The sequence below is a fragment of the Bubalus kerabau genome, chromosome 12, assembly GCF_029407905.1.
Source record: "Bubalus kerabau isolate K-KA32 ecotype Philippines breed swamp buffalo chromosome 12, PCC_UOA_SB_1v2, whole genome shotgun sequence".
NCBI classification, from domain to species: domain Eukaryota; kingdom Metazoa; phylum Chordata; class Mammalia; order Artiodactyla; family Bovidae; genus Bubalus; species Bubalus kerabau.
In genome coordinates, this window is record NC_073635.1 from 73,396,731 (window position 1) to 73,424,239 (window position 27,509).

The 27,509-nt window shown below is 43.1% G+C and overlaps 1 protein-coding gene across 4 annotated transcripts in view; it reads left to right on the plus strand.

Annotated features, from left to right (window-relative positions):
• Positions 1-242: 242 nt before the first annotated feature.
• LOC129624651 (ATP-binding cassette sub-family C member 4-like) overlaps positions 243-27,509 on the plus strand; it is a 164,462-nt gene continuing 137,195 nt past the window's right edge. For all 4 annotated transcript variants that reach the window (XM_055542806.1, XM_055542808.1, XM_055542809.1 and 1 more), the window contains exons 1-5: positions 243-327; positions 9,474-9,584; positions 10,119-10,239; positions 22,490-22,714; positions 26,542-26,631. In XM_055542806.1, the coding sequence (XP_055398781.1) occupies positions 254-327; positions 9,474-9,584; positions 10,119-10,239; positions 22,490-22,714; positions 26,542-26,631 (621 nt within the window). In that variant the 5' untranslated portion in view covers positions 243-253. The remainder of the gene's footprint in view (positions 328-9,473; positions 9,585-10,118; positions 10,240-22,489; positions 22,715-26,541; positions 26,632-27,509) is intronic.

The window sequence follows — 27,509 nt, forward strand, 5'->3', positions numbered from 1 at the left end:
ATCCTATGCCTGTGGCAGCACCTGCACAGAGCGGGTGCCTCAGAGGTGGACCTGGAGGCTGCTCAGTCTTGGGAGGTGGACCTGGTGCATAAAGGGCGGTCCACTCTCAGAAGCAGGTGTTCTCAGGCTCCGGCCCGGTGGACCTGTGAGGCGGCCAGTCTCCAGCATCCCCGCCAGCGCCTCCTGGAGCAGCAGGAGCCCCACCGCCTCCTGAGCAGGGAAACCCTGGTCTGTGTCCACCTTGGCTGGCAAGATGTTGCCTGTGTCCGCGAAGGTGAAGACCAGCCCGGTGCAGAAGGCCAACTTCTGCTCGCGCCTGTTTGTCTGGTGAGCGCCCTGTCTGAGTTGTGACATTCCACTGCGGGTCAAGCCTGACACTGTCGGCTTCTGTTGGGGACCAAGGGACAAGGCGAGGGAGCGTGCCTGGGTGCCTGGGGCCGGTGGGGTTGGGAGGTTGGGAGGGGTGGGGTTGGGAGGGGTACCAAGGAACCTGGTGTCAGGGGAACTGAGTCTCCCTGCCTTACTGCTCTCCGCCCAGCCAGCCCCGGAGCCTGAGAGCTGATGCAGCAGGAGTAGCAGGCAAGGAGGTTGCTCAGGGGGAGTCACTGCCCAGCGGGAGAAGGGACAGGGCTCCCTACTCTCCACCTTATCCAGTGGCCTCAGAACCATTCAGGAATTCACTGTCAGTTCTGAAATAAGCTGCAACTCCCCCCTGGCTCCCCCAAGCAAGCAGCTTGTGAACAATTTTCTTAATCTATTTAGTGCTCTGCATCTTTGCCATCTTCCAATAACGCCCCTACCTTTTCCCACCTTCCTTAGGTGAACATCTGAGTTCCAACAGCCCTGGGCTCCCTCTCTCCCCCTGTCTACCCAATGTCTTTCTTTCTGTCCCTCCTTCACTCCTTGTGTGGTCCTTTATGTCTTAGTACTTAGTTTTGGCCAATTTCATGTTTGTACAAAACACTATTGTATTTTTATGAAATGAATGGGGACACTATTCTGGAACATGTGTTGCTTTTGCCTGGGGCACACAGCCAGGAGTAGAGTATGTATTTGACCACAGCCCCTGGCCCTATTGTGAATATCTCCACTTCTACATTTGAGAACCAAACCCTGGGGATGGAGTCCCTGAAACCTGTGGGGTCTTATCCAGATCTCTGTCCTTCAGAGAAGCAGTACATGGTCTTGATGCAGGTGGTCCTGCCCAGGAGTCCTTTGGTCCTGAAGCCACTGACAGGTCCATGAGCTGGGAGGAAACACAGAGATGAAAAGCACTGCAGAGAGCTAAAGCTCTTAATTGAAGTCTTCATCTAATAGCTGGGACTACAGATGTACAGGCCTGAACCTTTGGATTTTAATCACACTTGGGTGATTATTAGGTCTTAAAGATAACCCATTTATCTTTTCCACAAATTCTGATACTTCTTTTATTGGACAGCCTAGGGGATCCCCAAGGGGATGGCAGCTTCTATGCTTGTTTTGATGGTGGTGTATTCAGTGCATGTAGCTACATCCCTTGGCTATTTGATCGCCCTTTAGGAAAGAGGGGCCTAGAAGAAGGAATTTGTGTGTGGTTACCATAAATAATAGCAAAGTAGACAAATGTCTCCTTAACGTCAAGTATGGCAAGAAACTCTCAAAGCACATTCTGTTTGTTGACTTTGAAAATGTATGTGCATAGAAATGGAAGGTGAAGACTTCCATTTTCGTTGGCACCCATTTCCAGTTTTCCTGCTGGGGAGGAAGGCGAGCTATTACCTCTTATTTCATGCTTGAAGACACTGAAGCATAGAGGTTGAGTAAGTTGCTTACCATTACACAGCTAGTAAGCGGTGGAGTGGGATCTCAAACCAGGAAGTCTGGTTCTGGAGTCTGTGTTTCTTGTGTATGAAACTGCTGTGCTTTTCATGGAATTGGTTGGCTGGACTTGTTCCAGGGTCCTGGCCCAGACTGAGACACCTTATGATGATGGGGAGGTTCTTTTTCCACTCAGATTCCCCCAACCAATAAGTAAGCTGATGGTGAGACTGGTAGAGCACAAGCTTTGCTCAGTGACCAAAGAATGAGAAATGGAGACTTAGTTTGCAAGTCAACCTCTCAGCCCAACTGGGTATATAGGAGGGTGGAAGTAAAAGGAAGGTAATCAGGTTAAAAGAGGGAAGAATATTCATGGCTTACCCAATAATGTGGTGTGATTTGGACCTGAAATTAAGGCAACACTCCTTTCAGTCCTTGTATGAGCTCTTTGCTTTGTTGTCATAGCCATTGTCAACTTTAGTGGTCCTGGTTGGTGTGTCATTTATCATGCTTATATATTACAGTGGATGCATAATGAGGCTCTGTGTCTACTAGATGTTAGGTCTTCTGCCATTTGGGTCCTACCTAGTTCTAATCAGTTCTTATTTTTTTCTTTCCTTTTATGATTGAGCCTGAAACTCAGATAAGAGCAGTTGGTTTCCATTCAAGGGAGGGGCAGGGATATATTTCTGGGGCATCAGCCTTTCCTTTTTCCTGCTCCTTATTACTGAAGGACTCTGAAGGGGCAAAGGTTCATCTTCTGATCTTGCTACCTGCTAAGCGTGGGCATTGTCACATATTGGGTTCGGTTCAATGCAGTCCCTCAGTGTCTGACTCTTTGTGATCCCATGGACTGCAGCACGCCAGGTTTCCTTGTCCATCATGAACTCCTGGAGTTTGCTCAAACTCATGTCCATTGAGTTGGTGAAGCCGTCCAACCATCTCATCCTCTGTCATCCCCTTCTCCTTCCACCTTCAATCTTTCCCAGCATCAGGGTGTTATCCAATGAGTCAGTTCTTTGCATCAGGTGGCCAAAGAATTGGAGTTTCAATCTCAGCATCAGTCCTTTCAATGAATATTCAGGAAAGATCTTCTTTAGGATTGACTGGTTGGATCTCCTTGCAGTCCAAGGGACTCTCAAGAGTCTTCTCCAAAACACAGTTCAAAAGCATCAGTTCTTTGGTGTTCAGTTTTCTTTATAGTCCAAACCTCACATCCATTCATGACTACTGGAAAAGCCATAGCTTTGACTAGACAGACTTTGTCAGCAGAGTAATGTCTCTGTTTTTAATATGCTGTCTAGGATGGCCATAACTTTTCTTCCAAGGATCAAGCATCTTTTAATTCATGGCTGCAGTCACCATCTGCAGTCATTTTCGAGCCTCCAAAATAAAGTCTGTCACTGTTTCCATGTTTCCCCATCTATTTGCCATGAAGTGATGGGAGCAGATGCATGATCTTCATCTTTTGAATGTTAAGTTTTATGCCAGCATTTTTCACTCTCCTCTTTCACCATCATCGAGAGGCTCTTTAGCTCTTTTCTTTCTGCCATCAGTTCAGTCAGTCAGTTCAGTCACTCAGTAATGTCCGACTCTTTGCGACCCCATGAACCACAGCACACCAGGCTGCCCTGTCCATCACCAACTCCCGGAGTTTACCCAAACTCATGTCCATTGAGTTGGTGATGCCATCTGACCATCTCATCCTCTGTCATCCCCTTCACCTCCTGCCTTCAATCTTTCCTAACATCAGGGTCTTTTCAGATGAGTCAGCTCTTTGTATCAGGTGACCAAAATATTGGAGTTCCAGCTTCAACATCAGTCCTTCCAATGAACACCCAGGATTGAGCTCCCTTAGGATGGACCTCTTGGATCTTCTTACAGTCCAAGGGACTCTCAAGAGTCTTCTCCAACACCACAGTTCAAAAGCATCAATTCTTCTGCACTCAGCTTTCCTTATAGCCCAACTCTCACATCCATACATAACTACTGGAAAAACCATAGTCTTGACTAGATGGACCTTTGTTGACAAAGTAATGTCTCTGCTTTTTAATATGCTGTCTAGGTTGGTCATAACTTCATGGCAGCAATTATTATCTGAAGTGATTTTGGAGCCAAAAAAAAATAAAGTCAGCCACTGTTTCCCCATCTATTTGTAATGAAGTGATTGGACTGGATGCCATGATCTTAGTTTTCTGAATGTTGAGCTTTAAGCCAACTTTTTCACTCTCCTCTTTCACTTTAATCAAGACGCTCTTTAGTTCTTCTTCACTTTCTGCCACAAGGGCAGTGTCATCTGCATATCTGAGGTTATTGAAATTTCTCCTGGCAATCTTGATTCTAGCTTGTGCTTCATCCAGCCCAGGCTTTCTCATAATGTACTCTGCATATAAGTTAAGTAAGCAGGATGACAACATACAGCCTTGAAGTACTCCTTTTCCTATTTGGAACCAGTCTGTTGTTCCATGTCCAGTTCTAACTGTTGCTTCCTGAACTGCATACAGGTTTCTCAAGAGGCAGGTCAAGTGGTCTGGTATTCCCATCTCTTGAAGAATTTTCCACAATTTATTGTCATTCACACAGTCAAAGGCTTTGCTATAGTCAATAAAGCAGAAATAGATGTTTTTCTGGAACTCTACAACCTTGCCGTACTCCTCTCCCAATTTAGAACTAGTCTCTTTTTCCATGTCCAGTTTTAACTGTTGCTTCTTGACCTGCATACAGATTTCTCAGCAGGCAGGTCAAGTTGTCTGGTATTCCTGTCTCTTGAGGAATTTTCCACAGTTTGTTGTGATCCACACAGTCAAAGGCTTAGCAATAATCAATAAATCAGATGTAGACGTTTTTCTATAATTCTCTAGCTTTTTCTGTGATCCAACAGATGTTGGCAATTTGATTCTGGATCCTCTGCCTTTTCTAAAATCATTTTGAACATCTGGAAGTTCATGGTTCATGTACTATTGGATAATTTTGAGTATTACTTGGCTAGCATGTGAGATGAATGCAATTTGTGCGGTACATTGAACATTCTTTGGCATTGCCTTTCTTTGGGATTGATGAAAACTGAACTTTTCCAGTCCTGTGGCCACTGCTGAGTTTTCCAAATTTGCTGGCATATTGAATGTAGCAATTTAAAAGCATCATCTTTTAGAATTTGAAATACCTCAACTAGAATTACATCACCTCGACTACCTCTGTTCATAGTGATGCTTCCCAAGGGCTTACTTGCCTTTGCATTCCAGGATGTCTGGCTATTGTCCAGTGATCACACCACCATTGTTATCTGGGTCATGAAGATCTTTTTTGTATAGTCCTTCTGTGTAATCTTGCCACCTCTTCTTAATATCTTCTGCTTCTGTTATGTTCATACCATTTCTGTCCTTTATTGTGTCCATCTTTGCATGAAATTTTCCCTTGTTTTCCCTAATTTTCTTGAAGAGATCTCTAGTGTTTCCCATTTTAATTTTTTCCTTATTTCTTTGCCTTGATCACTAGGAAGGCTTTCGTATCTCTCCTTGATATTCTTCAGAAGTCTGCATTCAGATGGGTATATCTTTGGTTTTCTCCTTTGCCTTTCTCTTGTCTTCTTTTCTCAGCTATTTGTAAGGCCTCCTCAGACAACCATTTTGCCTTTTTGCATTTCTTTTTCTTGGGATGGTCTTGATCACTGCCTCTTGTACAATGTCACTAATCTCTGTCCATAGTCCTTCAGGCACTCTGTCTATCAGATATAATCCGTTGAATCTATTGTCACTTCCACTCTATAATCATAAGGGATTTGATTTAGGTCATATCTGAATGGTCTAGTGGCTTTCCCTACTTTCTTTAATTTAAGACTGAATTTTTCACTAAGGAGTTCATGATCTGAACAGTCAGCTCCCAGTCTTGTTTTTGCTGACTGTATAAAGTGTCTCCATCTTCAGCTGCAAAGAATATAATCAATCTGATTTTGGTATTGACCATCTGATGATGTTCATGTGTAGTCTTTTCTTGTTTTGTTGGAAGAAGGTGTTTGCTATGACCAGTACGTTCTCTTGGCAAAACTCTGTTTGCCTTTGCCCTGCTTCATTTTGTATTCCAAGGTCAAATTTGCCCGTTATTCCAGTTATCTCTTGACTTCCTAGTTTTGCATTTCAGTTCCCATGATGAAAAGGATATCTTTTTGGGGGTGTTAGTTCTAGAAGGTCTTGTAGGTCTTAATAGAACCATTCAACTTCAGCTTCTTTGGCTTTACTGGTTGGGGCATTGGATTACCGTGATATTAAATAGTTTGCCTTGGAAACGAACAGAGAGCATTTTGTCGTTTTTGAGATTGCACCCAAGTACTGCATTTTGGACTCTTTTGTTGACTATGATGGCTACTCCATTTCTTCTAAGGGATTCTTGCCTACAGTGGTAGATATAATGGTCATCTGAGTTAAATTCGCCCATTTCACCCCATTTTAGTTCACTGATTCCTAAAATATCGATGTTCACTCTTGGCATCGCCTGTTTGACCAATTCCAATTTACCTTGATTCATGGACCTAACATTCCATGTTCCTATGCAATATTGCTCTTACAGCATCGAACTTTATTTCCATCACTAGTCACATCCACAACTGGGTGTTGTTTTCACTTTGGATTACAGGAGCGGATTTCTCCTGATTCCACCAAAATGAATCTGATTGTCACCAGGATAGAGTCCCAGTTGCTCATAGCTTTGGGTAAAGACCATCTGCCACTTGGTTGTCTCAGTTCTCTAAGAGATAAAACTAATGAGCCAATTGAAGAATCATGGGCCGAAGGGCCAGAAAAGGAGAATAACTGTAAGGGGTTCTAAGAATGGCCTTAGAAGCCCAGGGAATCTGGGGAACCTTCTTTTGTTCCTGTCACAAATTTGTTCAGCCAGGCCCTTCTTGTTTTGAGTATTTGGCCAAGTGACCTTCTCTCTATTAAAGAAAAAGTTTTACTGGAGTATAGTTGATTTACAGTGTGGTGTTAGTTTCAGGAGTACAGCAAAGTAAATCAATTGACATATATCCACTATTTTTAAAAGGTTATTTTCTTTAAAAAAGATAAAGGCTATTACAGAGTATTGAGTAGAGTTCCCTCTGCTATACAGTAGGTTCTTATTAGTTATCTATTTTATATATACTTCCCTGGTGGCTCGGACTGTAAAGAATCTGCCTGCAGTGAAGGAGACCTGGGTTAGATCCCTGGGTTGGGAAGATCCACTGGAGGAGGGCATGGCAACCCACTCAGGTATTCTTGCCTGGAGAATCCCAATGGGCAGAGGAGCCTGGTGGGCTACAGTTCATGGGGTTGCAAAGAGTTGGATACGTATATAGTAGTTTATGTATGTCAATCCCAGTATCCCAATTTGTCCCTTCCTCCCTCCCTCGCTGGTAACCATAAGTTGATTTTCTACATCTGTAACTCTGTTTCTCTTTGGTAGATAAGTTCATTTATACTGCTTTTTAAGATTCCATGTATAAGTGATACCGTATGATATTTGTCTTTGTCTGCAAGCAGTTTTCTCTGGCAATTGGGATGTGCTCTTTTCTATCTAACCACAAGTGTTAACATAAAAACAACAGGAAATGGTTGGGGCACAAATTCCCCCTTGATCAGCCAGCAGGGAGTCAAGAGCTTTGCAGTGGTCGTGTCATTTGGGCCAGAGGGTCTAGTGAGGATTTTGTCATTCTAAGGTTAGAACTGGGTTCTCTACTTACCTAGGCCAGTCTCTGACTTTTTTAATTTCTTCTTTTTTTTATACTTAGGTTACTATAAATTCTTTCTCATGCTAGGCTCACCGGGGATCCTACAAGTGTGACAACTGCTATTACCAGTCCAGCTCTCCTCCTGACTAGATGAATGGCCCCCTTTGATTCACAGGTTGTGCGAGTGTAATTAAAATCTGAATGTAACCTTGATCTGGGTGTGAACCACATATAGCCCAGTGTCCCCTGGTAGTTTTCTTGGAGACAGTTGATGGCCCAACATGGGTGGCCCTTGCTACACGGTCCTCGAGTAACAAACATCCCTCAGGGGCACACACACGGTCTTTGAATTTTATTGAGTCTTGTTTAGGCTCATGGTAGCGCCCTTCCATCCAGGGTACTTGCACATGGCCAGGCCCCTCCATGTTTGGTATGATCCTGTCCCCAGAGCCCTTAAGCATGGTAATTATCTAGAGTCGGCCATGCCTGTAGGTGGAGGGCTCATAGTAAATGGTTGGTTGGACCCCCAGAAAACAGGGATTTGACTAACACATATGTCTTTGCAGGGGTGTGGTGGCAGTGGGGGAAACTTTGATGTCCCTGAGCAGAAGCCTGGGCATGGTGGAATTAAACCGTAGTTTGGTGATATTGTCAGCTAAAGTTCCCTGAAAGTCTGGTGGGCAATATTTATTCCCTGACTGAGGCTGATGGTGAAAGATCCAACAATCAGTAAAATTCCAGCCCTTTTGGATGTTTGAATGTTATGTTATGTTAAAAAAAATGAATTTTCCCTAGAGTGATACCGAGGAGGACCATAAGAAGAATCGATTGCATTTTAGTTGGGAAGCTATTACTTATCTTGAGGTTGTCTTCAGTAGGTTGGGTTCATAAAGAGACTCACATGAGTGTTCTGGCTGAGGGGAGTCTGACAGGACTGTAAGTAGTTCAGGGTCCAGAACCTATTAGACTCAGGGTGTTGTGTCCATAAGATAACTCCCTGTAAAAACTTCTCTGTGTTGACAACTGATCTAAGGAGATCTTGAGACCTCAAGTTTGCAACTGCTTTGAATACGACTGGTGCTAAGACACTTCAGTCATGTCCGACTGTGACCCATTGGACTGTAGCCCACCACGCTCCCCTGTCCATGGGATTTTCTAGGTTTGAACACTGAAGTGGGTTGCCATTTCCTTCTCCAGGGAATATTCCCAACCTGGGGATTGAACCAGCATCTCTTACATCTCCTGCTTTAGCAGACGGATTCTTTACCACTAGCACATGTAGGGGAGAAGGCAATGGCAACCCACTCCAGTACTCTTGCCTGGAAAATCCCATGGATGGAGGGGCCTGGTGGGCTGCAGTCCATGGGGTCGCTAGGAGTCGGACATGACTGAGCGACTTCACTTTCACTTTTCACTTTCATGCATTGGAGAAGGAAATGGCAACCCACTCCAGTGTTCTTGCCTGGAGAATCCCAGGGATGGGGGAGCCTGGTGGGCTGCCGTCTATGGGGTCACACAGAGTCGGACACGACTGAAGCAACTTAGCAGCAGCAGCAGCAGCAGTGCATGTAGGTATCCTTCAATCTAATACATTTCAGAAGATTTAAGTCCTCAGTAATACAGGAACATATCTGCAGCCTTACCCACAATGGCCATTCAGCTCTATTCTGCATGCCTGACCCACTGTTACTTTATTTGATTTCTAAACATATTTTTTTTTCTTAATAATTAAAGCACATGTACAATGTATGTTCAGTAGGCCACAAAGAGGCTGCTTTAATTATGTAATATATAAGCCAACATGACTTTCCTATACCTAGAATGTATGTGTGTTTGTAAGCATATATCTAATTTTCCCCATATCTTTATATATTTAAAATGTAGACTTTTTTTTTTAACAATGTCCATAAATGTAGGCTTCTAGTTAGAGATGTGTAATTTGAATATATGTCACTCTCCTTTTAATTTTTAACAGGTGGCTAAACCCTTTGTTTAAAATTGGTCACAAACGGAAATTAGAACCAGATGACATGTACTCAGTGCTTCCAGAAGATCGCTCCCAGCACCTTGGAGAAGAGCTGCAAGGGTGAGCACAGACATCAGGGAGAAGGGGAGAAAGAGTGAGAATTTCCACGTGGGGCTAAAGATTTGTGGGAGTCTTTGCCTTCCTCTGGGTTCTTCTGAGACTCCTCTCCTGACACTGCACGCTCAGTCATTCAGGTTGACCCCGGTCTTAGCCCACTTTGGAGGCCCGCATTCCCTGTACATCTGTGGGCGTGGAGGGAGCCCACAGCCACGGCCCTGGAGGCCGAGCTCTGTCCCCGGAATTGGGGTCCCTGGAGGAGGGAGTCTGCCCGCCTGAGATGCTTGTTACCTGTAAGTCCAGCAAATCTTGGCAGGAACTTGTTTCCAGAATCTGGAACTTTTCCTCAAGGCCTGTTTCTCTGGTGCTTCAGAGTCTGCACTGCTTATCTTTTAGGAGCCCTGTGAGCAGGTAGCCAGCATCTATGGGGCAGCCACAGAGTGCCCTGTAGTGAAGGCTTATCTTCCACTCTGTCCCTCTCCCATTTTCCCTTTGGTGGACACGCTGTTCTTTACTGTGGTTTGTTTTGTATCACAGGTACTGGGATCAAGAAGTTAAGAGAGCCCAGAAGGATGCACAGGAACCCTCTTTAGTGAAAGCAATCGTAAAGTGTTACTGGAAATCCTATTTAATTTGGGGAATGTTTACATTTCTGGAGGTAAAAGATTTTCATACTGTGCGCTGCTTTTTGGTGTATGTATCTCTGTACTGAGGTGGACAGGGCCGGTGGGGAGAGAGGCCAGTGGTCTAAGGTCTGAGGATAAACCCTCATGGAAACATGATAGAGCTCAGAGGTTGTATTCATCTTTAGAATGGTGAGAACTGGACTCCAGGGGTTACTGTTCTTCTTTTAACTGGTTTAAGAGTGTTGTGGAAGGATGGCCTTGAAATAAAAGACATTTTATATTATGGTAGAAAGTTCCTGGTGTTCAGTATAAACGCTGACTGATCTTTGACCAAACGAAGATTCCAACAGCCTCAGGCAATATGTGCCCTGTGATTTAGAGGAAGGTAATTTGGACCCAAGCCCAGAATAAAGTACCTTTTATGGCATTTTGTTATAGTTTAACAAGGTAAAAATTGTTACCTTGACCAGGTCACATCTGATAAATGCTTTTCTAAGAAGATACCATCGCCGCTCCTCTTCCAGGGGAACAGAACCCAGGGCCCTGTATCTGGACCATAGCTGCCCAGAACTCCTAAGAGCACACCTTTCCCCAGGCTGCTCCCTTCCCCGTGGGCTGGAACTGTGAGCAAAGCCCCCGTGGGGAGGAGCTCCAGCTTCACCATGAATTCTGTGCACCCTCCACGCTGCTTTCTTTCCCTCATTGTGGGAGCAGATTCCTGGTTGAAGGGGGATCCTGGTATCCTGGCATTGGCAGAGGGTGTAGGAGGTAATGTGCAGGGCAAACCAGAGGCAGAAAGCTGTGAGGTCAGAGACCTTCATGACCCTGAAGATCCTGAGTCAAGATCCCCCGGAGGACAGTCCACCTGGGAACACAGTGCCGTCAGCCCCCTTGTTCTGGCTGAGCCTGCTGGGGGTCTGCTGCAGACCCTCTTGGGGGGCTTGTGCTCTCTGTGGTCCCTTAGTGCTACCTTAGGGACACGGGCAGCATGTGAGTGTGTGAGAGCAGGACAGGTGGAAGATGCAGGTGCTGTGAAAGGGGTGGAGAAGGTGGAGAAGATGTGAGCTGTCCTCAGTCCATCATGTTGGGGGTGAGGTGGGTGGGCCAGGTGGTTTACAGGTAGGCAGCGTGGCTCTTGTTTAAAGGCTCTGAAGGGCACTGTGGGCAGTGGGCAGCTGGGCAGGTGAAGTCCACCCCACACAACTGGAGAGACCAGAGAATCCGTCAGCTCCCAGGTGACTGGATGGTCCTGGGGGATGGAGTTCTCACTGATTTCAGAAGAGGATTGGCCATTGTGCCAGAGGGTGGGACAGGTATGTGGGACAGGGTGCCGCCTTTGAGAGGGCACTGACCACCTAGCTACTGCAGTGACTTGTGAAGGACAGGAGTGGGAGAGGGAGCAGGAGCCCGTCAGGCTGCCCCAGCCCTTCTTTGTCCCGTGTGCAGCTGTCCCAGTTATGGAATTTCCACATAGTCACAGTAAGTCTGTTTAAAATACACAGGTGGCAAGCTGGTGTGGCCTGTTTGTGCAGGATTTCCTGACCTCACACAGCAGAGCTCTCATGAATTCTTATCAGGAAACCCTGGGGCCTCGGTGTCTGCCTGTGGCTCATGCCAGGTGCCTGGTTGGATGAGTGGTCTCAGGGTTTAATGCTGGATCATATCCTGGAGCAGGTCTCTCTCTGCTGTCCCTGGTTCTCTAGTTTCTCTTTGGTACCAGATGCAAAAGAGTCTTAAAGTCAGGTGGGTTCAAAGCAGAGCCCATGTGGCTGGGTTTGAACTGAGCTACTGGTTTTTCTTGCTGTTCTGGGCTGTTAGCCCCTTGAGTGGGGTCACTAAGCCTTGAATGGATCCCATTCTAATATGAATCCTGGGTCTTGGCTGTGGCAGCTCATGGGAGAAACAGACATAGAGGGAGAGGCCACAGGATCTGGGGTTCTTCCTGAGATGGAATCCTCCCCACTGTGGTGCTGGGAGTGTTGATTTCAAAGTTGTCCAGCCCCAGTAATACTTCCTGCTGGGGGTCCAGGAAGGCCAGGCCTGGGGCTGCATAAGGTGCAACTGGAAGAGCCCTGGGCCCTTTCAGGAGGTTGGTCTCTGGGTGGTCATGGCGGAGAAGTGGGGAGTTTAAATTTAGGGGCTCATCTGTGTGGCAGTACTGCTAGCACTAGTAGCCGTGCTAGTTAGTTAATAATTGATTTTATGAAGCAACTTCCCGTGTTGTGATCAATCTATACTGCTTGTTATTCTTTATATTTTAGATGGTGGAAGATCTAAACTCAGCCCAGGATTTTCTAAAACACAAACATGTTTCCTTTTTGATCTCCGGGCTTCTTCTAATCCCTCACATGCACAGAATGCCCTGTGGATCATCCATGATCCCAAGAAGTGTGGTCTTTCCACCCACAGCACGAGCAGGGCCTCCCAGGTACTCCTGGCAGCCCCAGTGGGAGAAAGCAGGGTGACGCCAGTCCAGAGTGAGGCTTTTAGGGTTTTAGGATTTTGAGATATGAAAACCTCTGTCCTATGAGAAGGGCTTCCCTTGTGGCTCAGCTGGTAAGGAATCTGCCTGAAATGAGGGAGACCTGGGTTTGATCCCGGGGTTGGGAACATCCCCTGGACAATGGAAAGGCTACCTACTCCAGTATTCTGGCCCGGAGAATTCCATGGGCTGTCCTTTGAGAACTGAGAAGTATCTCTACCCCTCAGAGAAATAAGTACCAGGCTAAGGAGCACTTGCCTGTCACCCCTAATTAGAACAGAACAGCCTGAGAGCTCCCAGCACCCCTGGCCCCTGTGTGCACCTCCACGGGTACTGTGGGTGGAGAGGACAGGTCCCCACCTGCCCGGGGCCCACAGGGTGGAGAGGAAGAGCCTGAAGCCTCTGCCTGGGCCTGAGTCACAGAGACCACCTCCCCAGGTCATCAGTGCTTCTCTCTGAGAGGTGAGGTCTCCATTGCTGCTGTGTAAGTGGGGTAACCTCAGAGAGCCAGAGTGGGTTCACCCAGTCCCTTCCCCTGAGAGGGGAGGTGTTGCTGGGAGTTGTGTCCTTTTCCCAGGACTCTTAGAAGTGGCCCAGCCTTGTCTGGTCACTTGGCCTTTGTTTGAAGCCACTTTTGCTGATGGTCTCTGGTCCCGGTGGAGGCTGTGGGAAGCTCATGTGTTTGTGTAAATGTTCACTTTGGAGCTCAGCTGATGGGCAGGAAGTAAACAGGACCCTCTGCATCCCACAGTGGGCTTTGTGCCTCGACTCACGGCTGGTCCCCCAAGAGCTGAGTGGTCTTTGCATTTATTTCCCAATCCTTTCTTCCATGTGTCCCTCACTTTGCTCAACCCAGGAGGCTGGGGAGTGTCTGTTGGTGGCAAAGACACTGTGGGCTGAGAGCAACCACTGAGGACCACACAGCAAGGGAGAGAAGGAGGGGGCCTTGAGCCAAGCAGAAGGGACCTGCAGAGCAGACCTGCTGTGCGCCCCCTGCTGGTTCTTGAGAGCATAACATTAGCCATTCATTTCAGTTCAGTTCAGTTCAGTCGCTCAGTCGTGTCCAACTCTTTGTGACCCCATGAATCACAGCACGCCAGGACTCCCCGTCCATCACCAACTGCCAGAATTTTAGGTGTTAGTAATATCCACAGTGATGACCTTGAGTTATAAATTAAGGTTTTATATCCACCTTCTTTTCTTTTTCTAAGCACATGTAAATTTTTAATGTAAAATTAAAAGAATTTTTAAAATTGAAGTATGATTGGCTTACAATGTTATATTAGTTTCTGGTATACATCATTAGTGATTTAATATTTTATACAGTACATGATAAGTGTAGTCACCAACTGTCACCATGCAAAATTATTCCAATATTATTGAATATATTTCCTATGTTATATAATTCCATGATTTATTTATTTTTAAAAGTTTATATATTTGTTTTTTGCCCCCAATCCCCTTTTACTTATTTTATAATTTGGAGTATGTACCTCTTAAGTTCCCTCACCTATTTCACTTGTTTCCTCCACCCCCTTCAATCCATTTTCTTTATGTAGTCAGGGAAGTAGGAGACTCTTTTTGCAAGATTGCATTCATAATGGTTAAAAATTGCAGCAATCTGGATAGAAGTGAAACTTTATAGTCTAGAAAATTCGATTTTACACATGACTTTTCTCAAGAGTTCTTGTTCCACTGTGGTCGCCTGTAAGGAACAATGAGTTTTCCAAGCCTTTGTGAATCCAGCCTCTGCCATTAAGAATAAATCTCTTACCAGGACTTCTAATAATAAAAGTGATGAAAAACCCTTGCTTTTATGGTGGTTTTAGAGCACTCTGCGCTGTTGTAGCTCATTTAGTTGTCCCAGGATTCCTCTGAGGGAGGCAAGACAGGTATTTTCACAGATAAAGACCTGGGGGCCGAGGAGGGCACACGATGGGCTTGGGGTCCTGTGACTGGCAGGTGGCCGACCTGGTCTCTGAAGCGCAGTGCTCTGACTGCTAGACCCCTGTTCTCTGTGTTCTGTCCTCTCCTCCCAGAGCCTCCACTGAGGCTCAGAGCCAAGAGGAGCTGCTTTTCTAGAAACAGCTCTGGCCCCTCTGTCACCTGATTTCTATAGTGTTTTTTTTTTTGTTTGTTTGTTTCCTTTTTAATTTCCTGTAGATTTTTAAGAACATTTCAAAAATACAAAAATAGAATAGAATGAAAGGGTAACACAACGTGTCACTCCAGAATAGGGCATTCTGGCAGAAAGAGTGTTGTGAGTTGATTGTGTTTTTCAGAAATAGACACAGGAGAAACTCTGAAGACAGAGTAGAAGTTATTCTTCTGAGGGACATTTACACAGATAAAGGAAATCTCCATTTGTAAAGGTGTCTCCCTCTATGTACCAGAAAAAGAAGGATGGCTCTAAATCACAGCAGAATCCTGTTGAAGGACAGTCTTCAAAGATGAAATCTGTATAACACACCCAACACTGCTGTACTTTAAGCTGCTTCTCCTGCTAACCTCTCATTGGCACTCCATCAACCTTTTCTTTTGTCTTTATGGGGAGATGGCATTTAAGGTGGTGGCTTGGGCTATCTCAGGGAGTTACTCAGTTCTTCTTGATATTTCACATGTATATCAGAAATATACATGTTAATAAACTTCTGTTTTATTTTCTCTTGATATTCGGTCATTTATTACAGGGATCCTCAGCTAAGAACTCAGAAGGGTAAAGGGAAATAAGCCCCTATGTCACCCTAAGTCAGCTTCAATAATTGCCATAATGAGCAGTCTTGATTCATCTGAAACGCACCCTCACTTCCCAAGATTCTTTTAAAGAAGTTCCAAGACATCAAATCATTTTTATCCATAAATATTTTAGTATGTATCTTTAAAAGATGTGGAATCTCGCCCCACTAAACATATTTAGCATAAACATTATTTTTATAGACTTCCCTTGTGTCTCAGACGGTAAAGCATCTGCCTACAATGAGTGAGACCCAGGTTCAATCCCTGGGTTGGGAAGATTTCCTGGAGAAGAAAATAGCAACTCACTCCGGTATTCTTGCCTGGAAAACCCATGGTTGGAGGAAGATGGTAGGCTACAGTCCATGGGGTCGCAAAGAGTTGGACATGACTGAGTGCCTTCACTTTCACTTTATTGTTTTATGCATAAATATTAACTTTAATATCATTAGTATCTAGCCAGTGCTCACAGTTGTCTTTTTTCCCCTCTTCTGTTGGAAGCAGTATTAAATAAGGTACACTTGGCTGACACAGGTTATTCAGATTGCCTTTCTGTTCCCCTCCACCCTAAGCCTCTAGGCTGTTTGACCTATAGAGATTCCCACAGTCTGGATTTGGCTGATCGCATCTCCCCCTGTCTCAATTAACTTGTTCCCCTGGCACCTTAGGTAGGTGTTTAGGTCTGGAAGTTTGATATAGCTCATTTGGATTTTCTTCACCCCTTTCGTCTATGTAGGAGGTAGGGTTGTATATCCCCCTTATAAGGTACATAACATCTTTTGTGTGTGTGTGTGTGTGTGTGTGTGTGTGTGATGTTGGAGCTATTCATGATCCTTGCTCAAGGTCCATTAATTTATTAAGGGTTGCAAAGTGGGGATGCTCTAAGCTCTTTGGTTAATGCTGAACTATAGTGTTTATAGGGAAAGTAGGGGAAAATAATTTTTTCCATTTTTAAAACCTGTTTTCCAAATGGGGAATTGGTTCTCCTCTAGTGAGGAGAGGGGCTAGTGAGTTTTCATGGTTGGTTGTTTGGTTTGGTTTTGTGACTGTCAGTTTGAGCTCATGAATTTAAACATTTCTGATCTGCTTCAGTCCATTTTATTTGTTATGCTTGTGTCAACCTTTGGCCATCTTTGGGCAGTGGGAGTATATTCAGGTTGGGTCCTAAGTCTTTTGCACATACTCTAGAAGTCTTGGCTATTTTTTTTTTTTTAATGTCTTTTTTTGCTTGTTTTGGTTTTTTGGTTTTTGGTGTGACAGGATGTATCTAGTTCATTTTGTACAGCATTTGCTCAGCCCTGGAATCATCCATTTCTCCAAGCAGCCCTGTCTTCTTTTAGTGTGAAATGGTATTTAAAGACTATAATCTGGATGTTAGAGGGGATATTGCTCTTGCTTATTGTTTCTTGGCTTTTTTTCATTAGACCAAGTTAGAATACATTTTTAAGGTAAACAAATATGTTTATATGGGTGTTTCCAATCCAAATCAGATACAGGACACTAGTTTTTTACTTCATCTTATTTTGCTTACATCTGTATCTCTTTTCTCCCATCATCTATTCTCTTTGTCCCATGTCTAAGCCCAATTCTCAATGATATCAACATAATTATTTATTTTTTTTACCTTATAATGTGACTTCTGAAAACATAAAATTTATCTTTTTGCAGTTATTCTGTCTTCACATGGGTGTATCATGCAGAGAATGTGTTTTCAAATTGTTTTGTTTAAAACCACTTTTGATAGTTCTTTTTTGTATGGCTCTTTGAACCAACAGGATGTAGATATATAGGTAGTTTTATTTAAATTTACTCTGAAATTTTAGGAATTGCTTTTTAAAAAATTAGTTCTTTTATAATTATAATTCTGTATAATGCTTTCATGATTCCAAAATCAAGACAAGGCTACTTTTAAAGAAGGCTGATATCCTTGTTAGCTCTATTCTAATTCTCCTTCTCCTTTTAGAGATAACTTTCCAGGCTAATTTTGACTCATCTGTTTATTAATGTTTTTTAAATATAGTTTTATCTGAAATTTTCATTTTCCTACTGTGCAGAATGAAAATTTTCAATTTCAATGCTGTAATCTCTGGACTTGGGTTTATAAAGATTTTTCTGGAAGCATGAAATGTGTCATGGGACTCTGGTTAAAACTCTTTGTGATCATTGTAACTCCTTCATAGCAGGTCTGTAGCCATTCCAGGCTCAGATGCAAAGACAATGCAAGAGTGGAGGTTAGCAGATGCTTACATGGGGTTAGTTTCTGCATCCCGACTCTTCCAGGGAGAGGAATCTTCAGGTTCCACCCTAATCAGCTGAACCTAAACCAGTTTCTGGAGGCTGGACCTCAGGCATCAGAGTGCCCTTATCCCCACCCAGGTGATGCTAAGGTGCAGTCAGGATGAAGACCACTGTGTAAAAGAGGAGTGAAGGTTAGGATACCTAGAATGCTGGTGGGTATGATTTCGCAGATTCACTGCTTTTTCTCCTCATCTTTGGATTTTTCTCAACTCTACTTTAGAACTCCCCCAGTTCTTTTTTTTTTTTTTTTTAACTTTACAATATTGTATTGGTTTTGCCATACATCAATATGCATCTGCCACGGGTGTACACGTGTTCCCCATCCTGAACCCTCCTCCCACCTGCCTCCCCATACCATCCATCTGGGTCATCCCAGTGCAGCAGCCCCAAGCGTCCTGTATCCTGCATCGAGCCTGGACTGGCGATTCGTTTCTTATATGATATTATACGTGTTTTAATGCCATTCTCCCAAATCATCCCCCCATCCCTCTCCCACAGAGTCCAAAGACTGTTCTATACCTCTCTGTCTCTTTTGCCGTCTCACATACAGGGTTGTCATTACCATCTTTCTAAATTCCATATATATGCGTTAGTATACTGTATTGGTGTTTTTCTTTCTGGCTTACTTCACTCTGTATAATAGGCTCCAGTTTCATCCACCTCACTAGAACTCCCCCAGTTCTAAAGATAAACTGCCTGTTCAATTTTTCCCTACAAGCTCACTCTTTTCTGCTTATATGTTTCACTCAAGTGTTTTTCTTTGTTAGCTTGCTTCTATTTTTGTGTGTTTATTTCCATGAATGAAATGTGAGGAAATTGGGTGAGAAATATTTCAAGTACCTTAACTTGGAGGAGGAATTCTATCCACTGCAGAAGTTCTAGTTTCTAACTGAACCCTGCAAGAAGTTATCCTAAGAAGCAAAAGATGGGACCCAATATCAGGTGCTTTCAGGAGGCTGAATACCAAGGACTCTATCAAGAAATGGCTACCACCAGTTTCCCTCACAGTCCGGTGGTTAAGACTCCATGCACCCAATGCAGATATGAGGGTTTTTGATCCCTGGACTGGGAACTAAGATTCTGCATGCCACAGGGTGTGGCCAAAATAAAAAGTCTGCCTCAGAGACTCAGACTCTCAGATAATCCTGAATAATGGATGTTGTGGTATTAAATTCAGCTCTTTTAAAGATCCTTTATGATTTCAGAGCTGTGAAGAATTCTTGTGAAAGAATAAGAACTATATTCTCAATTGGTTTGTGGAAAGAATATACATGTGGTATAGATTGATGTCAGAGAGGAAAGGTTGAAGGGACAGTGTTTGACCTTGTTCCTGCTTATCAAGAAAGTTTTAATTCGGTTAGCTTCATGATTGGTAATGAATATTTTCTCAGTTGTTTTATTTCTTATTAGTTGATGGTGAGAATCAGGAATGTACAGATGAGAGAATTCCTTGGTGGTGTCTGCCCACAGCAGTGTACACGTGGTGGGGGCAGCTCCCAGCAATGGCTGCCACCAGTGTCTGTGTCCCCAGGGTGAGCCACAGACACTCCTTGCCTCTCTGAGAGACTCTCCAAGGCATGCAGAGTCTTCTGAAATTCAATCTACCCTTGGGATTCACACCACCGTTTCATTTGGAGTTAATACTTGGACTAGAGCATTGAGCTTATGTAGGAGTTAATCTTCTGGTAGCTGGACAAACTTTTGCCTGGTTTGCCTCAGACAGTTTTACCAAATGTCAGAAATGGAAACACTCACAGATTACAAATGCTGCTGCCAGCTGTCCGGCTCTCCATCTCTAACCTTTCCTTGTGTGTGGAGGGGATGGATTTACTCAGTCTACCTTTCATGGCCTCAGTCACGTCTGCCCTGTGTGTTCTGGAAGCTTTGAAGAATCATATTTAATATGTGTCTTCTTACTCTGTATATGTACTTGGGGTTTTATTTTCACAATTTTGTGCTATTCATTATTTTGCTTTATATTTTTTTCTTTTTGAGAGAAATTACTGGAAAATTGTTTTTACTTGCTGCTATTTTTCATATGGAGCATAATATCAATTTTCTGTTTTCCATAGTTGCAACTTATGCCAGAATGGAAATTCCTTGTATGTTATACTTTTCATCACTTCTCTGAATTGCCGTGACAGCTCCTTGCTGGAGGCAAAGTTGTGCCTGTGTGCTCAGTCACTCAGTTGTGTCTGACTCTTTGTGACCCCAGGGAATGTAGCCCGCAAGGCTTCTCTGTCCATAGGATTATCCTGGCAAGAATCCTGGAGTGGGTTGCCATTTCCTCCTCCAGAGGATCTTCTCAACTCAGGTATTCAACCTACATTTCCTGTGACTCCTGCATTGAGATGGATTCCTTACCATTGAGCCACTGGAGAAAGTCCCAAAATAATAAATGACTCTCCCCCCAAACTGCATCAGTAACAGTTCATGTTTGAAGTCCTTTGTTATCTTTTTGAAAGATAAGAAATTTTCTATCCCAATTAAATAATAATCATTATCAAGAATAAAAAGAATTCATAGATGAATGGAAGATATGAGCCATGAAGTGGCATTATACCTTAATGAGGCTATTTCTCCAACTGTTTTTTGGTTTTGTTTCATTAATATTTATTTATTTGGCTGTGCTGGGTCTTAGTTTCTGCATGTGGGCTCTACTTCCCTCACCAGGGATCGAACCAAGTTTCCCTACATTGGGAGTGTGGAGTCTTAGCTAAAGGACCACCAAGGAAGTCCATTAACTAGGTTATTAAATATTGTTTCTCAGTGAAAAACTCCAGATGTGCTTAGGCAGTAATGACCTGCCTTTATTTACACTCCTGTTTGCTGGATTTATTGAATTTATTCATATTATCTTTGGTGAGTGCTATTACTCTTATTTCTCCTGTAATTACAAGGATGTTAGGCTCAAATGGAGAGCTGAGTAACAGGCAACAGTGTTCCCCAAATAGAATCATAAGTTTCAGGAAAGTTTTGGATGGCAGATATTACTGCTGGGCTTCTGGTGGTTTGTGGCTCCAGCACTGGACTGCCCTTGGTGGCACCTGGGCTGCGACTGCCTGTATGTACAATTTGATGTTCTTGCTTCTCTGTGGCTTCCACATTTCCATCTCAGGAAACTGTAAGCAGTGTGTTTGACAATCCACTGTGTGAAGGACTCTTCCAAGAGCTCTCTGTGCCTCTTGCGATGGATGACAGGACATGGTGGAAATGTATCACTTACATTTGACTCAGTTCTGATCATCTTACTTACATATCTTCAACTGAATAGTGTTCCCTTTATTCTCTATTGTAGATGAAAATCTCCATGAGTTCATGGAGGGAGAGGCAGTTGGTGCAGCCTGTTAACGTGTGTGTGTGCATGTGTCCATTTGTGTAGAACAAGACAGTAATGTTAAGGTTTAATGAGACCCCCATATGAGGGATGGGGACATCTTTTGATAAAAATCCTGATCAAGCGCTGGTTGGCTGAGCAGCAAATACTTGGTTTTTTTTTTTTTTTTTTTTTTTTTTTGGTGTTTGGTGTTATGGATTCTCCTTCCCTCCTCTTGTGTGTGGGTTTCTTAGCTTCAGACAGACAGAAGAGAGCTATCAAAGCATACTGGTCAGGTAAGCAAAGCTTACCCTGTCTGTGTTAGTAAGGCGGGATTGCCAAAAAAGGAAAAGCCCTGTTCCTGAAAGACTTCCAAAGTTTTGACATTTTGTCTTTTGAGAAGTCTGTGGAGGAAATGATATTGCGGCCCGAGGTGTTTAGTTTTGGTAACTTGGATTTGTTGAGTGATTTTCCTTGATGGTGAAAAAGGGGACCTAGGAAGAAGGGGGCCTTCAAGGGGTGACTAGAGAGAGGAAGTAGGTTGTGAGGTGGAGCGGCTGTTTTGGCAGGGTGGGTAGGTGTTGCCGTTCCTTTGCCTTTTTCTTTGGGAAAGAAACTTGCTTTCCCTAAGTCTTACTCAGGGTGGAAGCCTCAGTGCACCCTGAGTCAATTGGTGTAGGCCTTGGGGAAGAGAGGATTGGTAACATTTCTTCCAAACCACCAACTTCAGTGGATGGTGGATCAAGAACTATGGAAAACATGATTTTTTAGCTTGGCCTCCACCATGTTTAATTTTTTACTCCAACTTACCATTCCAACTTCTGGAGGGTAGAGGCATAGTGAGGCAGTGTTCTTGGGAGCTGAGAGCCTGCAGAGCTGGCAAACCTGGTTTCTTTGTGGTACTCCTGCCAAAGCTGGTTTCCATTCCCTGGATCTACGTGTGGAGTTTTGGGTAGAAAAGGGTAGATGTGTTTGTGCCAGTGTCTCGGTTCATAAGGATTCATGAAGAAGGTGATGAAAGCGTGTCTCCCATATGTGAACCACATTGACTTTCTATTGGGCTGGGACATTGAGAATATGGGGGACAGGGGCAGGCTGCCAGCAGGTTTGTTCCTGTGGAAGCAGATTTCTTCCTCTTCTTCTGCCACCTTTTTCTTTATTCATCTTAAGGCTCAGTGGGTATTGAGCCTGTTTGTGATATTTGTTGAGCATCCACGGTGTGCTAAGCACAATGTACTAAGGCTTTACTATGTTTGAATGGAAAATGTTGCCTTCAGGTTAAACTGTTGCCTGCTTGTCTTATAGGAGAAAATAAATCTGCATAGTTTTCTTTTAAATTACTCACAAATGTAGCATTTTGTCAAAATGTATTTTAAACATGCTAATGATAAAAGTAAATCTTGTATAAAGAAAAACTGACATTTCTGATTAAGGCTTTTTTCTTTTCTTTTAGGAAGGCACCAGAGTAGTTCAACCCATATTTTTGGGGAAAATGATTAGTTATGTTGAAAACTATGATCCCAATGATTCTCCTGCTTTGCACGAAGCCTACGGCTACGCGGCAGGGCTGAGCACCTGCGTGCTCGTGTGGGCCGTTCTGCACCACTTGTACTTCTACCACATGCAGCGTGTGGGGATGAGGCTGAGAGTAGCCGTGTGCCATGTGATCTACCGCAAGGTGAGTGTCGCTCGGTACCACGGTGTGTACCTCCCTTGAGGGATCAGCAACATTTAGGGAAAGTTCTCTGTAAACTAAAAATTTCCTAACTGAGATTGTTTACACCTTCTTAGAGAAGCTTGCTTTTGCATCAAGCCAAGTTTGTTGAAGCAAACTTTACTAATAAATAATGAAAGGTTTTCTTTGAAATCAAGTGAGGGCTGCTGTTGATAACTTTTAGCCATAGGGTGTTGCATAATACCCACTAAATTTGTAATATTAAATAATATTAAATTATATTTTTAAAATGTTACATTAATATTTAAAAATAAGTATCAATATTATCAAGCATATTTTGAATGTCTTCATACCTAAATCTCATAGTGTTGTTTATGGAAATTTTTTGTTGTTGTTCATTAAAATCTTAATTTATATCAAATATTTATTTAAAAGTGAACTTCACAGATTGGATCTATAAAACTATATCTCGAAGCAGAGAATGTATTTGAGAAAGGGAATGATTATAATTTTAAAAGACCCATCTAATTATATTCAATATAATTGTGTTAGTTAGAGAAAAATATAAAGAATTCATGCCAAATATAGACTCACTCACTATATTATATAGATGTGATTGTTGTTAATTGTTTCAGAGAAAATAGTAGGGTATTTGAGATAAAACTTGAAATTTAACATTGTTTCATTCATTCTAGAGAGAATTTGTTGCTCTTCATTTAAGCTATTTATCTTTAGTATTCATCATAGCAGTTTTAATAAGAACTGATTTAATGTGTTCAGTGATTTTATATTGAGGAATGCCACGAAATTATTCCATAGTTTACCCTAAACTAGTATAACAGGAATAAGGATTTCAGATGTCTTTACAAAGGTATTGCCACAGATATATTGGTGTCAAGAGCTGAAGGGCTCTGTATAAACTTGATCCTGTATACCTCTTTGCCATAGTGTTGCTTGGAAAAAAAAAAAAAAATCCTTATTTGACTGTATTATAGTGTTGAAAATTTCTTAGAGAGTAGATCTTAAGTATTCTCACCACACATGTAAAATAGGACAATTATATTAGGTAGTAGATACTTGAAGTGGCTTTACTATAGTACTCATTTCCCAATGTATATTTCTATAAAAGCTACATGTGGTAACCTTAAACATATATAATTTTCATTAATATAGTCCTCATTGAAAGATAAAATTGAACAGCTTAAATTGAAAATATTGCTTCTTTTACCTGATTGCTGCTTATCTAGAACTTCCATTACTTTGGGATACTTCTATCAGCAGAAAGTGAGATGTCATCTCATCTCTCCTTTAGCAGAGTCTTGTACATCTCGGGACTGTATGAACCTGGAGACCTGGCATCTCACTGTCTTGTTTGGTAGCAGCATCTGAGTTGGTTTCCTTCTGGGTGATGAGGAAATTGCAGTGGTGCCTGCACATTCCAGTCAGGGGTCTTCACTGTCATTTATCATCATCTTTGTTATTCTGTTGCATCTTTAACCATTTAGGAGATGGATACTCAGATTTCCCCACCAATTGGCTAAATGTTTGTCTTTTCAGATCATGCTTAACTCTCATATGAATGATAGTTGCTCAGTTGTGTCCCACCCTTTGTTTTGTGACCCCACAGACCATAGCCTGCCAGGCTTCTCTGTCCATGGGTTTCTTCAGGCAAGAATACTGGATTGGGTTGCCATTTCCTTCTCTGTAACTCTCATAATAATTACAAAATTTTTTTACCAGAACTGCATTGTGAAAGCTTTAAGTTAGGTGTGAGGTGATGGTGTACTCAAAGCTCACTCTTTGCTGCACAGATGAGCCACTGTCCACTTGTTTTTCTTCCTCTTCCCTCTAACACTTTGAAATCTTGCTTTTTGGAAATGTGATCTGACCTGGCACATTGGCTTATGTGAATGTAAACATCTCCCAAGATGTCATTTGCTGGCTTAATTATACCCAAAAGATGGTTCCTATATGAAGTCAGAAATTGTGGGGATTACACCATTGACATAATCTGAAATTCCAAAATCATTGGAAAGACAAATTTCCTTGGCACAGCCTTGCATCTAGACTCCTCCTGTTACAGAAACAAGACACTTCTTTCAGTTTACAGGTGGACTGATTCCTTAGGACCCAAAAACTGGTACGACAGAGCAGCTCTGAAAAGCCCCTCTGAACATTTGTGGTTCGTCTTGGGCCCCATCTCCTAATCCCTGGTCCTGGGAAGAAATCAGGTCAAGTGTTAGAAATGGACCGGCTGCTAAGCTCGTAGCTGTAGTTTGTCTACACCGTGGATCCCAGGCTGGGGCAGGTCTCCAGGGGATCTCTATGGCTGCACATCTGCCACTCCTAACATGGCCCATTCAGCATTTTCGTGCTCTTTTCAGAGGAATTTTGAATGATTCTGTGGAAGGTATATATGAAAATGACCTGTCATTTATTTATTAATACATTGTCACAGATTTGGTAAAGTTACTTCTGGCTTTTGATTACTGATCTTTTCTTATTGTGGTGAAATATACACAGCATAAAGTTTACCATTTTCACTCCTTTTCAGTGCAGCATTTAGTGTCATTAGGTACATTCTCATTGTGTGGCCATCACCGTTATCCATCTCTGGAACTTTTTGTTTTTCCCAAGCTGAACCTCTGCTCCCATTAAACACTAACTCCCCGACTCCTCTCCCCTCACCCAGCGCCGTTCCACTTCTTCTCTATGTGAATTTGACTACCTTAGTACCTCGTGTAAGTGGAATCATACAGCGTTTGTCATTTTGTGTGAGGCTTATGTTCTGTAGCACGATGTCATCAAGGTTCATCCATGTTGTGGCAGGTGTCAGAATTTAATTCCTGTTTAAGGCTGAGTAATATTCCATTATAGGTCTATACAACATTCTGTGTATTTGCTCATCTGTCAATGGACAGTTGTTTCCACCTTTTAGGTATTGTGGACATAGCTGCTGTGAATATGAGTGTAAAAATTGTCTGTTCAAGTTTGTGTTTTTAGTTTTTTTGAGTATACCCTTAGTATAATTGTTGTATTTTATGATAATTTCATGTTTAATTTTTGAGCAACTTCCATATTCTCTTCCATTGTGGTTATATTATTTTACATTCTCACTTGATCTTTGGTTTTCTTCTTTAACTTGAGAAGTAAACGAAACATTTTTATAAAGTATGACATTGTGTTTGGATTGGTGGCTCCAGTTGGTGGTCTGTTGAAGCAGCTCCTGGTGTCTTTTCAGTTTTCTCAGATCTCTAGGGCCATTTTTCTTACTAAATAAAGGGATTTGGCAACACGGGTTGTAGTTTTCATAAAGTCAGCAGATTGGCATTAAGACCACAGTTTCCTCACAGGAACAGTGTTTTGAACATTATACTCATTCATTTCAGAATGAAAACACTAAGCCCAAAGTGTTTAAATATTATCACCTAGAGAATTAATGATTGAGTCCAGATTTAGAGTCCAAGTCTCCAAATTTCCTTCTTTAAATTACCCTCTCTGCTCTCATCTAATTTGGCTCAAAATTATTTAGTTGGCTCTTAAGTGTAAACCTACACCCTTTACCCTTCAGACAGGTCCACGTTCACTGAAACAGGGGGTGGATTTTGCTTCTACCTCCTCTTCCTCCCTTTGCCGTCCTTGCTGGCGGGGCTGCCACCACACTAAGTTAAAGGCTGAAGAAGGGTCCCTACAGCCCCGCTTTCAGGGGTCATTCTGCTTCTGCTGACACCACTCAAGACCCCAGGAACACATGCTCCATTGTGTTATGTTCTAAGATGACTTGGTATCACCTTAGGAATCCAGTTCTCTGTCTCCCTCTCTCATTTCAGGCACTTCGCCTAAGTAGCTCGGCCATGGGGAAGACCACCACAGGCCAGATAGTCAACTTGCTGTCCAACGATGTGAGCAGATTTGACCAGGTGAGCTGCCCCGAGGGATCCTCTTCCATGTCCTGTTCTCACTGGGTCCAGCTTATTGGGATGCTAGGTGCCAGGGTTTGGTGTTGGCCAGGATTCCATTGAGGATGTAAGATGAAGGTTCTATTTATCCAACTTTCATTTCTCTGTGTGCAACTTAGATGTAATTATATGTATTGTTATGTAAATGAGAATTTTGTTTTTCTAATAATAGATGGGCAGCAGTGTTCTTGCCCAGCTTTGGTAGTGTCCCTAGGGGTCCTCCTGGCATGGCCCTCCTTGGCACGTGGTGTGGGTGTCGCTGGACAGTCTTCCTCCTCCTCTAGTTGATGAAGGCCTGGTGGGAGGGATTGTTCTTTCCCCTGTGCCCTATTCAATGTCTGCTGCGTAGAAAGCCTGTGAGGAACAATGCCAAGTAAGTGGTTCCCAGCCAAAGACAACCTACCCTCTGCTGTCACCTTCACAGTCTTTCTTCCATTGACCTTATGCATAGATGACATGACCCAGGGCGTTGTAGCTATTGGTCAGATCTGTGTTGCACCAGATACTTCCCTTTCAAGTATTCATTCATCAAACATGAAGTAAGGCCCCTACTCACTTCCAGAGTTCAACAAAGCTTAGTTTCTTCCATGTATAAGCCACAGCCTATCAAGGAGGTAAATATACCAGTAATTACTGGAGAGAGTGGTAGGTACCATAAGATAGGCTTTCCTGGGATGCCACGGTTCCCCAGAGGAGTTGGGGGCTAAATTCTAGGACAGAGATCATTTGGGGAAGCCCTGGGATTTCTTTGGAAGGAATGATGCTAAAGCTGAAACTCCAGTACTTTGGCCACCTCATGTGAAGAGTTGACTCATTGGAAAAGACTCTGATGCTGGGAA